The sequence below is a fragment of the Typopeltis vanoorti genome, chromosome 23 (genome assembly GCF_054136105.1).
Source record: "Typopeltis vanoorti isolate ZY-2024b chromosome 23, IOZ_Tvanoo_1.0, whole genome shotgun sequence".
Taxonomy (NCBI): Eukaryota; Metazoa; Arthropoda; class Arachnida; order Uropygi; family Thelyphonidae; genus Typopeltis; species Typopeltis vanoorti.
In genome coordinates, this window is record NC_143571.1 from 73,149,498 (window position 1) to 73,162,903 (window position 13,406).

The 13,406-nt window shown below is 34.7% G+C and overlaps 1 protein-coding gene across 1 annotated transcript in view; it reads left to right on the forward strand.

Annotated features, from left to right (window-relative positions):
- The window catches only part of LOC150093977 (mitochondrial import receptor subunit TOM40 homolog 1-like), a 142,176-nt gene that overhangs the window by 98,717 nt on the left and 30,053 nt on the right, over positions 1-13,406 (forward strand). Inside the window, exon 5 of the mRNA XM_090412762.1 lies at positions 1,865-1,947. Coding sequence (XP_090268888.1) covers positions 1,865-1,947 — 83 coding nt within the window. The remainder of the gene's footprint in view (positions 1-1,864; positions 1,948-13,406) is intronic.

Sequence of the window (13,406 nt, forward strand, 5' to 3'; positions counted from 1 at the left end):
CATATTTTTGGAAGAGTTGAGAAGCACGTTTGTATGTTAAATTTCTTTAAGATTCTACTCAGTTTTTTTGGTATCCCATAATGCAAAGCACAACTTACAGACATGTAAGGCATGACTGAGCAACTCGCATATAGGGGCTAATGACTTCACATCACTTGCCTTAGTATCCCATAATGCAAAGCACATACCTTACAGACGTATGATGCTATGCATTATGGGAAGTGCCACTACCCAGACAGTTTTGACCTGCATTTAGGTCTCATCAATGGGAGCCAAATACTTAAGTGATACCAAAATTTGAAGCAAAGCAGAAGTCATATTTCCATGTATAAGTAGCCAGTGTCGCAGCTTATTACTAAAATACTCTGGATTAGAGATAGTTGTTGAAAGTTTTTCCATTCGGTTATATTATAAATGAAAGATGCCAAGAAATTATATTCTTGCTTTCATCCTTTATCCAAGTCTAAGGCATTTGATGGGAAGTCGTTAGTCTCAATATACAAATTGCCTGGTCATGAAGTTACTTCATGCACAAACAATTATTATTAGCTTGACAGTTTCTCCAAATTTTCTCAGACTATTTCTATATAGCTGGTAATCATTTCCTGCTGTACTGTTAAAATCTGCAACAAGGACCAACTTTTTCTTTGTGTCAGCTGCCTTCTATAATGCCTTGAACTATTCCACTTCTTTCTTATCAGAAACCTTTTAGGACCATAGGCACAATAAAACTTATTGTCTGATTTTCCATTCTGATAATTGCCCACATCAATCTACTTGATTTCGTCAAGATCATCCTTGTATTTAGTGTTAAATATTATAGCTTCTCCTTGATCAATATTTCTTGATACATCTTGTATTTGGTGCTTTGAATAATCTCACCTGTTTTTTTCTTTGTCAATCTGGTACTTATCCAGCATTATTTCAAAGCCAAATATAGAAACTATAAAAGTTTTGTAGTTTCGGCTTTGAAATAATGCTGGATTTAATATCCACTTAATTTTCATAAATTTGCATTGCCGAAGTGAAGCCTTTTGACTCTTTATTTTAGTAAATACTTTTACTCACCGACTTACAGTGTGCTTACAAAAAATACACCTCTCCGATGTTTCAAGTTCTTTAGTACTGAGAGTTTTTGCTCTCTTAAGGTTTCTGCCTGGTCTCTGATGAAAACCAACTAGTTTGAAACAGCTGTTGGGCCACTGAAACCTTTTCAAAATGGACCAATAGGAGGGAAATATATGGATGCTTGAGCATAGCGATCATCTCTCCTATAAGGCCCAGCCCTGATTCTGTGCTTTGTTCTTTGCTGCTTAATTTTCTTTTCCTCCCTATGTGCATTCATTTTATCTACCTAATTTTATTTGGTAGTTTTTTCTTTATGCTAACTCATGCAGTCCAAAGAAATAGTTTTTCAGTGTAAAGTTTGCTTGGGGAATTTAATTGAGTGCATTCTACTCAAAACCTATGAGAATTTGAACAGAAAATTTTGATGCGTTGTTATAATAAATTTGCTATAGTAAGAATTCTCTGTATATTATGATAGATGTGTGGTAGAAGTTACCAAAAGCCAGTAATGGTTTGCGTATTGTTTTTCATTCTTATCTGTTAATATAAGGATTGAAAACAAGTAAAATAATAGTTTTCCTATAATTAAATTTATGGCTAAAATGAAGGCATAATAACTCCTGTAAAATGTTGCATTTTACAGGAGTTATTATCCTGTTAACTTAGCATTTCAAGTTCCTGATATAAAACTGTTTCAATGTCCCTCCCTCCCCCTCACCCTTTTTCTCCTTATGCAGTGCATTGTATTATATAAAATAAAGGATATAACTAATGGACATAAGATTTCTCATTTCAGGTTCCAATTATACTGGCAGCTTAACTTTGAGTGGTGCTGCAGTTCATGCTTGCTACTACCATAAAGCAACTGAAAATATACAGGTAATTCCATAATTGTATGCCACTATTTAATATTCAATAAATGAATAATGGTGTTGATTTGTTTTCGAAATTTGTTAGTCTGAATACTGATATTTCTAAATTTATTATAATTTTTCAATATAAGTTCAGAAAATTAAGTATGATCACCATAATTTTCAGGTGTATGCCCTCAAGAGATGTAGGTAGTAGCTGATAGCTGACCACAGTATCTAATATGCTACATTCTTACAATTTGATCTTCTAAAGGCATCGATTCTCCTATATTTTTGCTCAAAAATACTTGTCTGCAAATTTTCATCTTCCATTCTTGATTAATGGGACTTTATTTTCAGATTTTTGCATTTACAATATGTTTATATTATAAATATTATGCAAACATATACACCTCCAAATCAAAATATTAGAATAATGAAAGAAAATGTGTGGAATGTGCAATTCTAATTTATTGATCTAATTTATTGAATTTGATCCAGCGTTTTTATTCTAATCCAGCTCTCAGATCCATAGCCCTTCCTTGTCAGTAACGAGTCTGTAGACTCTTGCTCCAGTGTTGAAATAATGCCCAATTTTTAAGATCTTAGATGATGGAAAGAGGCATGTAGCTATCTCTCTATGTGTGTAGGTTTTTGAAACAGACTTTTAATTTATTAGAATTCTTAGCTGAAGATCAAGAAATGGGAGTGAACCATTAGATTCTAACTCGTAGGTAAATTTTATCTTTTAAGATGTTAGCTATTGAGGTATTCATGGAAATTCAAATCTGAAGGTAGTCCATGGTTCCAGACTAAGAATGTGTCATTAACATACATTTTCTGTAATTTAGGTTTATGGTGGTATACTTCTAGGACCTTTCTTTCAAATGTTCCCATATAAAGATTTGCTAAAAACTGGAGAATAGAGTCGTTTTTTCATTGTTATGCTGAGAACTTTTCGGACCAGATTGAAGTACCTTCTCCCCATGGTATCTCTACCTTGTTGTGGTGGGGGTTGGTGCATTCCAATGATCTTGTGAGCTATACTGGCAGTAGCATCAGATATCAGGTGCTATCAGTTGGGCTTGACCAGAGTCCTGTTCATGTGTTGAGTTATTGTACATGACACATGAACAGTGTGTCATGTACGATACACACTGTACATGACATCTCTTTGAGAATTTATCTTGTAGCATGCACCCTAAACTGAAATTATGGAAAATGTATGTCTAAAATATATTCTTAGTCTGGAATCGTGGACCACCTTCATTTTTTAATGTCCACAAGTACCTCATAGCAGACATCTTAAGATAAAATTTATGTATGAGTTAGACTCTAATGGTTCACTACCATTTCTGGATCTTCAACTGGGGAATCTGGTAAATGAAGTCTATATATTTCAAAAACCTACATATTCTGACAGATATCTACATGCTTCTTCCATTCATTACAGACCTCAAAAATTGGGTATTATTTCAACATTAGAAGAGCATACTACCTTATTACTGATGAGGTGCTAAGGAACTCCAATTTCTAAAAAAACACATTTCTACAAAATAGCTATGATGAATGCATTGTCTCAAGACTGCTTAGCCAACATATAATGTGAGATACTTCAGTGGTTAGGAAATGGAAGGTTTTATTACTTTTCCAGCTCCATTTCCATAAAACTTCCAAAAATACTTACAGAACATAAAATGAAAACATTATTCATGCTCTTTATCAGGATGAGATCACATGGTCCCTTGAAATATCCAGTTGTTTACCAAACATAGTACAAGTGCAAGGCATCATACTTTGGACAGACTGAAAAATCTATACATATCCAGTATCAACAATTAAGCGAAGGTTTCAGTGGGTAAGCAGTTTTTAAAATCATCAGATTCTTTTATGGCTATATAATGGGTGTCACCATGTTAATCTTTTGCTGTTTCATTTTACACCTGAAGAATTCCTCCTCCTAAATGCAATGAAACATTGTGTTTTGTGATTAAAGTAATTATATCTTATTCTGGTTTACTGCCTTATAAACTCTTATTTATTTAACCATGAACTGACAAAATCTAAGTGCTGATATATTATTGAAGGTGCAAACGAAATATGGAACTGAATATCAGACATGCTAGTTCTGAGGAAATACATTAATTTGCATTTATAATGCACTGCCGAATCAAAAAGTTAGAATAATCAAAGAAGATGTGTTTGCATTTCTAATTTATTTCATAGAAAATAATTATTACCAAATATGAATTAGAGTAATCTAAATCTACGTACTTTGTAGATTATATGACCATGTAAACAAATAAAAGTGTAATATAATTTTTAAGAAAAACTGTTATTTGAAAACATTCAATTGTAAGAGTCCAAGATGCGTTTAAACTTCCTTGACATGAAACCATTCTGTAACAAGACGCTTTGGATGGTATTTGATGCCTCTTTTTTTAAATGGATGATGTGATGAATCGTGCTGTATGTGGCTGCCTGTGAAGGTAAGTTTATGGTGTAGTAGAAGTAGAAGTAGCAAGTTGGAATTACTATGCTGAGGATTGTTTTCTCATAAGTTTGAGCTCTCTAGTCTTCATTCAGAGGTGTACAGTTAGTAATGATGTAAATTTATAAAAATTTACATCATTACTAACTTCCTATTTTACACTTTTCCCCCAAATCAGTCTGTTACCTGTCAAGAACTCCAACATTGTCAGATCTTATATTTCTATCTTCTAAGGCACTTTTTACTGTTTCAATCCATCTACATCTTGGTCTTTCTCTGGGTCTTTTTCCTACCAACCTGGCAGAGAACACTTGTTTTGCTAATCTTTCCTCTTTCATTCTGTTTAAGTGATCATCTACCTGAGATTAACTCTACTAACACATTGCTGGATGTTAACCATGTCAAGTTCTTTCCTAATATCCTTGTTTTTAATGATATTGCCATGTGTTCTGACCACAATATAAAATTGTATATATATATAATTGGTTATGAAATAAGCATGGATATTTAATGCTTCCTATTTCTTCTGTTTATTTTGCATAATTGAAATGAAGAATTTTAGGGTCTTCTTGGATAAAAAAAAAAAGAAAGAAAGAAAGAAATTATTAAATAAAAAAAAAAATTAAAATATAGAGCTGAGAGGCTTTGAGTTGGCATCGTAATGAAATAATAGTTGAAATAGTGAATTTATACAAATATCTACAACAAATCATTACAAACAACCATAAACTTGATGATGAAATTTCAGCTAGAATAACAGTGGGATGGAAAGTTTTAACCATTACATAGAGATATTTAAAAGCATTTAACCATCATCATCATTAAAGTTCCCGATATAACTCTTAAGTGAGTGTACAGAAGAATTATGGTAGTACTACATGGAAAATTACGTCTGTTCACTTCATTACTAACTGCTGATCAACAATTATCATCCAAATTAATCTGTTATCTGTCAAGACTCCAATATTATCAGATCTTATATTTCTGTTTTTTGAGGCACTTTTTACTGTTTCAATCCATCTACATCTTGGTCTTCCTCTGGGTCTTTCACCTGCCAACCTAGAAAGGAACACTTGTTTTTGCATATTTCCTCTCCAATTCTGTTTAAGAGACCATGCCACCTGAGATTAGCTCTCCTAACACATTCCTAAATGCTAACAATGGTGAGTTCTTTCCTAATATCTTAATTTTTAATGCGATACTGCCATTGGTGCCATCTGTTCACTTCATTAATCTTTCTCATAACTCTCATATCATAGGTCTCTAGTCTTTGATTAAGTGTTTTATTTATAACCCAGCTCTCAGATCCATGAGTTAAAATAGCTTTGAACACCATCTTGTATACATTCAGCTGACTTTTTACCATGCTATGTTTACTAATTCTGTTGTCTATTTCCATATTTAATTTACCATCTTCACTTAAATTTGTGTCTAAATAGCTGAAATGTTTTTACTTGTTCTATAGGTTCACCATTCAGGATGTTTTCAATGTTTCTGCCTATTTTCATACCAAATTCATTATAAGAATTATTCAGTTTAGTCGGGGAATCTTGCTCACCTCTGCTGGATTTATTCAGAAGAAGTATAATATCATCTGCATAAAGTAAAGAGCTAAAATTAACAAGCAATTTTAATATCAGATGTAATACCACTTTCCTTCATAATATGATCCATATAGATAATGAATAACAGAAGGGGATAATGTGCATCTCTCTTACCTGATTTTACTTCAAACTGTCTAACGTACCTCCTTCAATTCTAACTGCTGACTTGCAGCTTAAAAGAGTATCTATTGCTTGATATAATGTCACATTTACGCTGTATAACTGTAGTGTTATGTTAACCATATGTAACGAGGCTAATCTTGAATGGTAGGCAATATCAAATACAGTGATGTGGGAAATATAGAATGGAGAACTGGACAAAGACATATTTTTGCCTATGGTCCCATAGAAGGTTCTACTAAGGTGGAAGTGGAGGAATTTTTTGAGGCTTTAGAGAAAGCAGCTTACACAATGAAAAATGAAAAGTTAGTCCTTGTTTGGAATCAAAATAGCAGAGTAGGAAATGATTGTCAGACACATACAAAAATATTTTGGGAAAAATTTGGAGAAAAGAGCAAAACTAAAAATTCTGACAAATACCTGTTGGATTTCTGCTCAGGACATGGACTGGTTATTGTTAACACAATGTTCCAACATAATGTGTGTAAATTCACATGGAGAGAAGAGGCAAAGAATAAGAAAAGTCTCATTGATTATGTTATTGTTGATAGTGATGTTTTCTCACTAGTGCTGCACACTAGAGGGCACAGGGATTTGAAATTGGAAGTAACCACCATATCCAAGAAAAAATGAAAGAGTTTGAGAACAGAAATCAAACCTTGGAAATTCACTGATAAGGCCTGAAGAAAACATCGATTGATTCAGCCAGAGAGGCATGTGGTGCAGATGTCTGCAAGGATAGAAAAATCAGAATTCCATGGTGGACACTGGAGGTTAAAGAGGCAGTGAAGGAAAATAAGAAAGCATATTGAAAGTTCCTGGCAAATAAGTCAGCTTGTGCTCTTAGAGAATACAGAGACAAATGTAAGAAAGCTAAATACTGTGTAAATTTTGCTAAACAAGTCATGGGAAGACTTTGGCAAGAACATAGAAAATAAATATCAGGAAGGTGGCAAAATATTTTGGAGACTTTTGAAAAAGCTCAAAAATGTATTAGATATGATAATGGTGACATGAAAATTGGAGAAAAAGATATCCTTGGTGTATGGAGCACTTCGAAAAATTGTTAAATGACACAAGCAGTGACAACACAGTAGTAAAAAAAACACTCAAGTATGCAATCAAGGAATGCATATCCATACTTGAAGTAGAAAGAGCCATCAAAAGCCTGAAATGTGGAAATGCAGCAGAAGTAGATGATATTCAACTAGAAATACTCAAGTATGAAGGTATAAAAGTCTTGCAGTGGTGGCACTGCATAGTTCAGAAGGTGTGAGAATTACAGAGTTTTTCCCTATTGAGTATTCCTAGTAAAATTTATGCAAGTATACTGGAGAAACAGTTGAGAAGGATTGTAGAAGGGAAGATTGGTGAAGAACAAGCTGGATTCCAGCCAAATAGAGGCTGTCAGGATCAGATTTTCACTTTACGACAAATAATTGAGAAATCGTTGGAATGTAACAAAGATCTGTATTTAAGTTTTGTAGACCTGCAAAAGGCATATGACAAGGTGCCAAGAGAAAAGCTGTTCAGAACACTATAGTTATATAGTATCAATGGGACATCAAGCGGTACTTAGCCTTTGAGTTGTAAGTCAGCAGTTAGAATTGAATGAAGTACCTGAATATGGTTTGATATTAAATCTGGGTGTCAGACAAGGATGTACATTATCCCATCTGTTTTTTATTATCTATTATGAAGGAAAGTGGTTTTAAACCTGATATCAAAGTTGGAGATGTTATTCTCTGCTCTTTACTTTATGCAGATGATGTTATACTTTTAAATAAATCCAGTACAAATCTGCAAGATTCCCTGACTAAATTGAATTACTATTGTAATAGATATGGTATGAAGATCAGCAATAACAAGACAATGAAAACAGGCAGAAGCATTGAAAATATGAACTACGTTGTGATTGGAGAACCTATAGAACTAGTAAAACATTTCAGCTGTGTAGGCATGATTTTTAGTGGAGATGGTAAATTAAATATGGAAATAGACATCAGAATCAACCAAGCTGGTATGGTAGGAAGTCAACTGAATAAATTTATATGGAATAAGAGAGAAATTAGTGAAAACACTAAATTAGCTGCATTCAAGACAATGGATCTGAGAGATGGGTTAGAAATAAAACACTTGACCAAAGACTAGTCCACAGATATGAAAGCCCTGAGAAAGATTAGGGGTGTGAACAGATGGCATCAATGGCAATATCATATTAAAAACAAGGATATTAGGAAAGAACTTGACATTGTTACTATCTAGTCACTTAAACAGAATGGGAGAGGAAAGATTAGCAAAACAAGTATTCTCTGTCAGGTTGTCAGGAAAAAGACCCAGAGGAAGACCAAGATATAGGTGAATTGATACAGTAAAAATTGCCTTAGTAAGTGGAAATATAAGATCTGATAATGTTGGAGTCTTGACAGATAACAGATTGATTTGGAGGAAAATTGTAGATAGGATAGGAAGTTAGTGGTGATGTAAGTTTTTCCTTGTAGTACTATCATATCCTGCACCCATTTGAGGGTACATGTCAGGAATTTGATGCTGATGATGAACTGTAGCATTTGGAATAGCTTTTCTCATTTTCCCAAGATTTCTCAACTGTTTGTCTTAAAGTGAAAATCTGATCCTGACAACCTCTATTTGGCCTGAATCCTGCTTGTTCTTCACCAAGCTTCCCTTCCACAATTGTTCTTAGCCGTTTTTCAAGAATACTAGGCACACACTCATTGCAGAAATACCTCTGTAATTCTCACATTCAGTTTTATTTCCCTTTTTATATATAGGTTCTATGAGAGCTTTGCTCCAGTCTTCTGGAATTCAAGCCTCTGATCATGCCTTCTTAATTATTATTATTATTCAGGCCTCCATGGAGTCAAAAGACTCATTGCGGGAGGTGCTTCCTATGAAACACAAAGTCTATCAGCACTCATCGTGGGAGGTCCCTCCTAGGAAACACGTCAACGGGTTTAAGGAGTGGTATGATAGACCGTTCTCGCTCTCACCACTCTATCAGGCAATGCATTCCATGGTTCAACCACCTTCCATCCAAAGAAACCACTCCTCACCCTCTTTCTCAGTTTCCTTTCGTAACTTCCACAGATGGCGGCCCCTTGTCATGACTCCTTCCCGCTGTTCAACCAAGCGAAAGAACTCCCCAGTGTCAACCCTATAACCATCTCTCAACAGTTTAAAAGTCTCGATCATATCACCTCTCCTTCTATCCACCAAACTCTGCAGTTCCACATTCCCTCAGCCGATCCTTATAACTAACATTGTACAGTCCTGAAACCATCTTTGTTATCCGCCTTTGTACCCTTTCCACAATTAATTTATCCCCTTCAAATCCTGGGGACCAAATCTGAGAACAATAGTCTAAGTGTGGTCTAATCAGAGTCTTATACAACGGAATGATAACTCTTTTATCTCTGCAGGTCAGTGTCCTTCTCATTATAGCAACAATGCTCTGTATTACCTTCACCACCTTTGCAATATGTCCCCTAAATTTCAGGTTTCTATCAATCATCAACCCCAGATCTCTTGTCTCCCCTACTTCCTCCAGTATAGCTCCTCCAATAGAGTATGCAGCATTCCATCGATGTGTCCCAAACCTCAAGACCTGACATTTTGCTGCATTAACCGATACCCCCATTCATTTTCCCATCTGTCTAGCTATTCAAATCCTCTTGCAGGGTTTCACCTTGGCACTATTACTAATAACAATGGCTGCATTGCATAATGCAGCCACTGTAAAACTTTTATACCTCCATATTTGAGCATTTCTGGATGCTCATCTACTCTAGCTGTCTTTCCAGAATTCAGGTTTTTGATGACTTTCTATTTCATGTATAGATATGTATTCCTGGCTGCATTCCTGTTGGGGGTTTTCATCGTGCTGACACTGCTTGTTCTTTCATTTAGCAATCCTTCAATGTAATTACTCTCGACATCTAGAATATCTTTGTCTTCAGTTTTTGCATCATCTTTATCATCTCTGATTCCTTTTACAATACTTTTTCCTCTATTTCTAAGATTTTTTTTTTTTTTTTTTTCAATATCCTCCAGAATACTTTTTACGTTTTTGATCATTTCTATGTTCTTACCCAAGTCTTCCGTGCCTTTTGTTTAGCTAGTTTTACATAGTGCGTTCTTACATTTTCTTTTTATTCCCTAAAATCACAAGCTGATTTGGTAGTAACTTTCTATATTCTTTTTTTTTTTTTTTTTTTTTTTTTCTTGAGTGCCTCTTTAACTTCTTGAGTCCACCATGGGATTCTAATTTTCTATCCTTACAGACAGCCTCACCACATGTTTCTCTGGGTGAATCAATCAATGTTTTCTACGAGATTTGCCATTGAATCTCCAAGGTTTAGTTCTTGTTTTCAAATTTTTTTTTTTCAGTGATGTTTGTGTATTTGAGTTTGCAGTTCACCTCTAAAAGCTTCTTAACCTAGATTCATTTTAAAACTTTCTTACACTTCTTTTAATATGAAATTCAATTTGATTCTGCCCAAAACCAAATAGTGATCACTTCATCTTTCAAATCCTCTATACTCTTATGTCCTGAACAAGTGGGAAAACATCACTATCACCTGTAACATAGTCAATGAAACCTTTTTTGTTTCTTGCATCTTCTCTCCATGTGAATTTGTGCACATTTTTATGTTGGAACATGGTGTTAGAAATAATTAATCCATCTCCTGAACAGAAATCCAGCAGCCAGTTACCATTATTATTAACTTTGTGCTTTTCCAAATTTTCCCAAAACATTTCTGTAGATCTGGTAATAATGTCGTACTCAGTTTAGATCTCCAACAAGGACCAACTTTTCCTTTTTTGTTGTGTCAGCTACCTTCTCTAATGCCTCAAAAAATTCCTCCACCTCTTCCTTAGTAGAACCTTCTATGGGACCATAAGCACAAATAAATCTCATTGTCCAGTCCCTCCTTCTGATATTTGCCCATATCACTCTACTTAATATTGCCCGTCATTCAAGATTATTCTAATATTTAGTATTGAATACTATAGCAACTTCCTCTTTTCCCTGATTGTCATTGTCTGAATATAATATTTTGTATTTGTTGCTTAAAAAGATCTTGCCTATTTTTGTCATGCCCATTATTTCACTCTGGTACTTATCCAGTTCTTTTACTAGTTTAATTTCCTTTCCATTAATGCTTCTTATGTTAATACTACCAATCTTGAACTCTGTTGAATTGGACATGTTCTGGGATTTGTTCCAGTAACTGACTTTTTCGCTGGTCTCTCTGGTTCCCTGATGAAAACAATGGGTCTTGTTTAACTGGGCAATGCCCCCATCCATCATGATATTTTGTCATGTTGTACCATCATTTTACATTGTGATTTAAGCCAGCAAGAATACAATTTGGTAGGCTAAATTCCAAATTACTAGCCCATCCTCGTTTGTTTAGTACCCAGGTAGATACCTAACAGGGTGCACCACGAAAAGGTGAGGATTGGACATTATGTCAAAAGCCTCAGTTGGTTCTCAGCATTCCTTAAAAAAAAGGTTATGTGGAGGTCTCCTCCTGGTTATACAGCTTTAACCCTTATGCACCCCAGTAATTGACCAAACTGCCTTAAAAGAAAGATCTACAACCAGTGTGTACTCCCAACAATGACATGTTGTAGTGAAACCTGGAGTCTAACTAGTAACACCTAGAGGAACTGTGAAAACAACTCAAAGAACAGAGAGAGGGGGCCATTTTGGGAATAACCTGATTAGATAAAAAGAATAATACTTTGATAAGGATGCAAACAAAAGTAATGGACATTGCATTAGTAATAAATGGCAACAAATAGCTCTGGACACATCATGTGATGAGAATGTCTGACAATAGATGGACGAAGAGAACAACAGAATGGACACCAAGAATTGGTTATTGGAAACCAGATGGACCAGTGGTAAGATCTTATGGACATTTATGGTTGAGGGATGCACAAGACTGGCCAAAATGGGAGATGCATTCATCCAGCAGTGGACTGAAGAAAGCTGAATACTCAATCTTTCTACTGAATTGGCTGAATGCTGAAGCAAAACTGAATATTCAGTGCATCCCTAATTTTTACTGTCTGTCTATTCTTTCCAGAATGAAAATGTCTACGTATAGTAAAAAAAAAAAATTCCTTGTTCACATACCATGCTCATCATGTTGGAGGTTTAATGGAGTACAAACAGCACTGGAAAACTATTTTAATTCTTCCGGTATTTTTTCTTAGTGACTAATACAAAATACTGGAATAGTTTTTAATATTTTCTCACTGCTGTTAATACTCAAGCTCCAACCTGATATCCTCCTAGCACTTAAAAGCCTTAATTCACGGATTCTACAGACATAACTGAAACAAAGTAAAGATTTTATTAATGAAAATTAACTATTATTTAGATATTGATCAAGTGTAGGTGAATAACTAATTTAATTACCAACTAGTTTCGCCGGCTTGTGCTATCGGCTTCTTCAGGGTAAAATCGGGAAAGCAAAGAAACGAAAATTACAAGCTATATGTTAATTGACAGTTCTATTTCAATAACAAAATAGTGGTGCATGTGAAACAATACATGTGTCGCGGATACATGATTTACTTGTTGAGATGCATTTTGTAGTTTGCACTGAAGTTCATTTCTTGTGTGTTTATTGATCTAATCAAAGTCTTCCATATATCTGGTAGGATTAAACACTGGTTCCTGTTGGGTTATTTGTGGAACGAGCGATTGTAGTAGCTTCTTTGAAGATTCTGGAACGGTAGTTTTCCTCTATATATGGCATAAGACTTTTATTCCATTCAATAATGTAGTTGGTTGTAGAGAAGTGGGAAGAAAGGCCAGAAATATCTTGTCTGTTGTTTTTAACATAGCTGATTTGTTCCTTTTGTCTCACTTCAAAGCTTCTAGACATCTGACCAATATAACTTAGACCACAGGAACAAGGGATGTTATAAACTCCTGCATGTTTGTAGAAAGGATTGAAATCTTTTGGTGATCTTAGAAATTTCTGGATAGTTTCAACTGGCTTGAAGGTCACTCTAATATTATGTGGTTTTAGGAGACTAGCTAGTTTTTTGGAGATGGTACCAACGTATGGAATAGTTATAGTAGTTATATATTGGGTGTCATCACGTTGTCTTTGTGGTATATCAGAGAAGAGAATCTTGTTAACAAATCCTGTAGGGTAGCCATTTAGGAGTAGATCGTTTGATATTTTATTTAATTCTTCTTGTAGATCATTATGGTCCGTGGTGAATTGT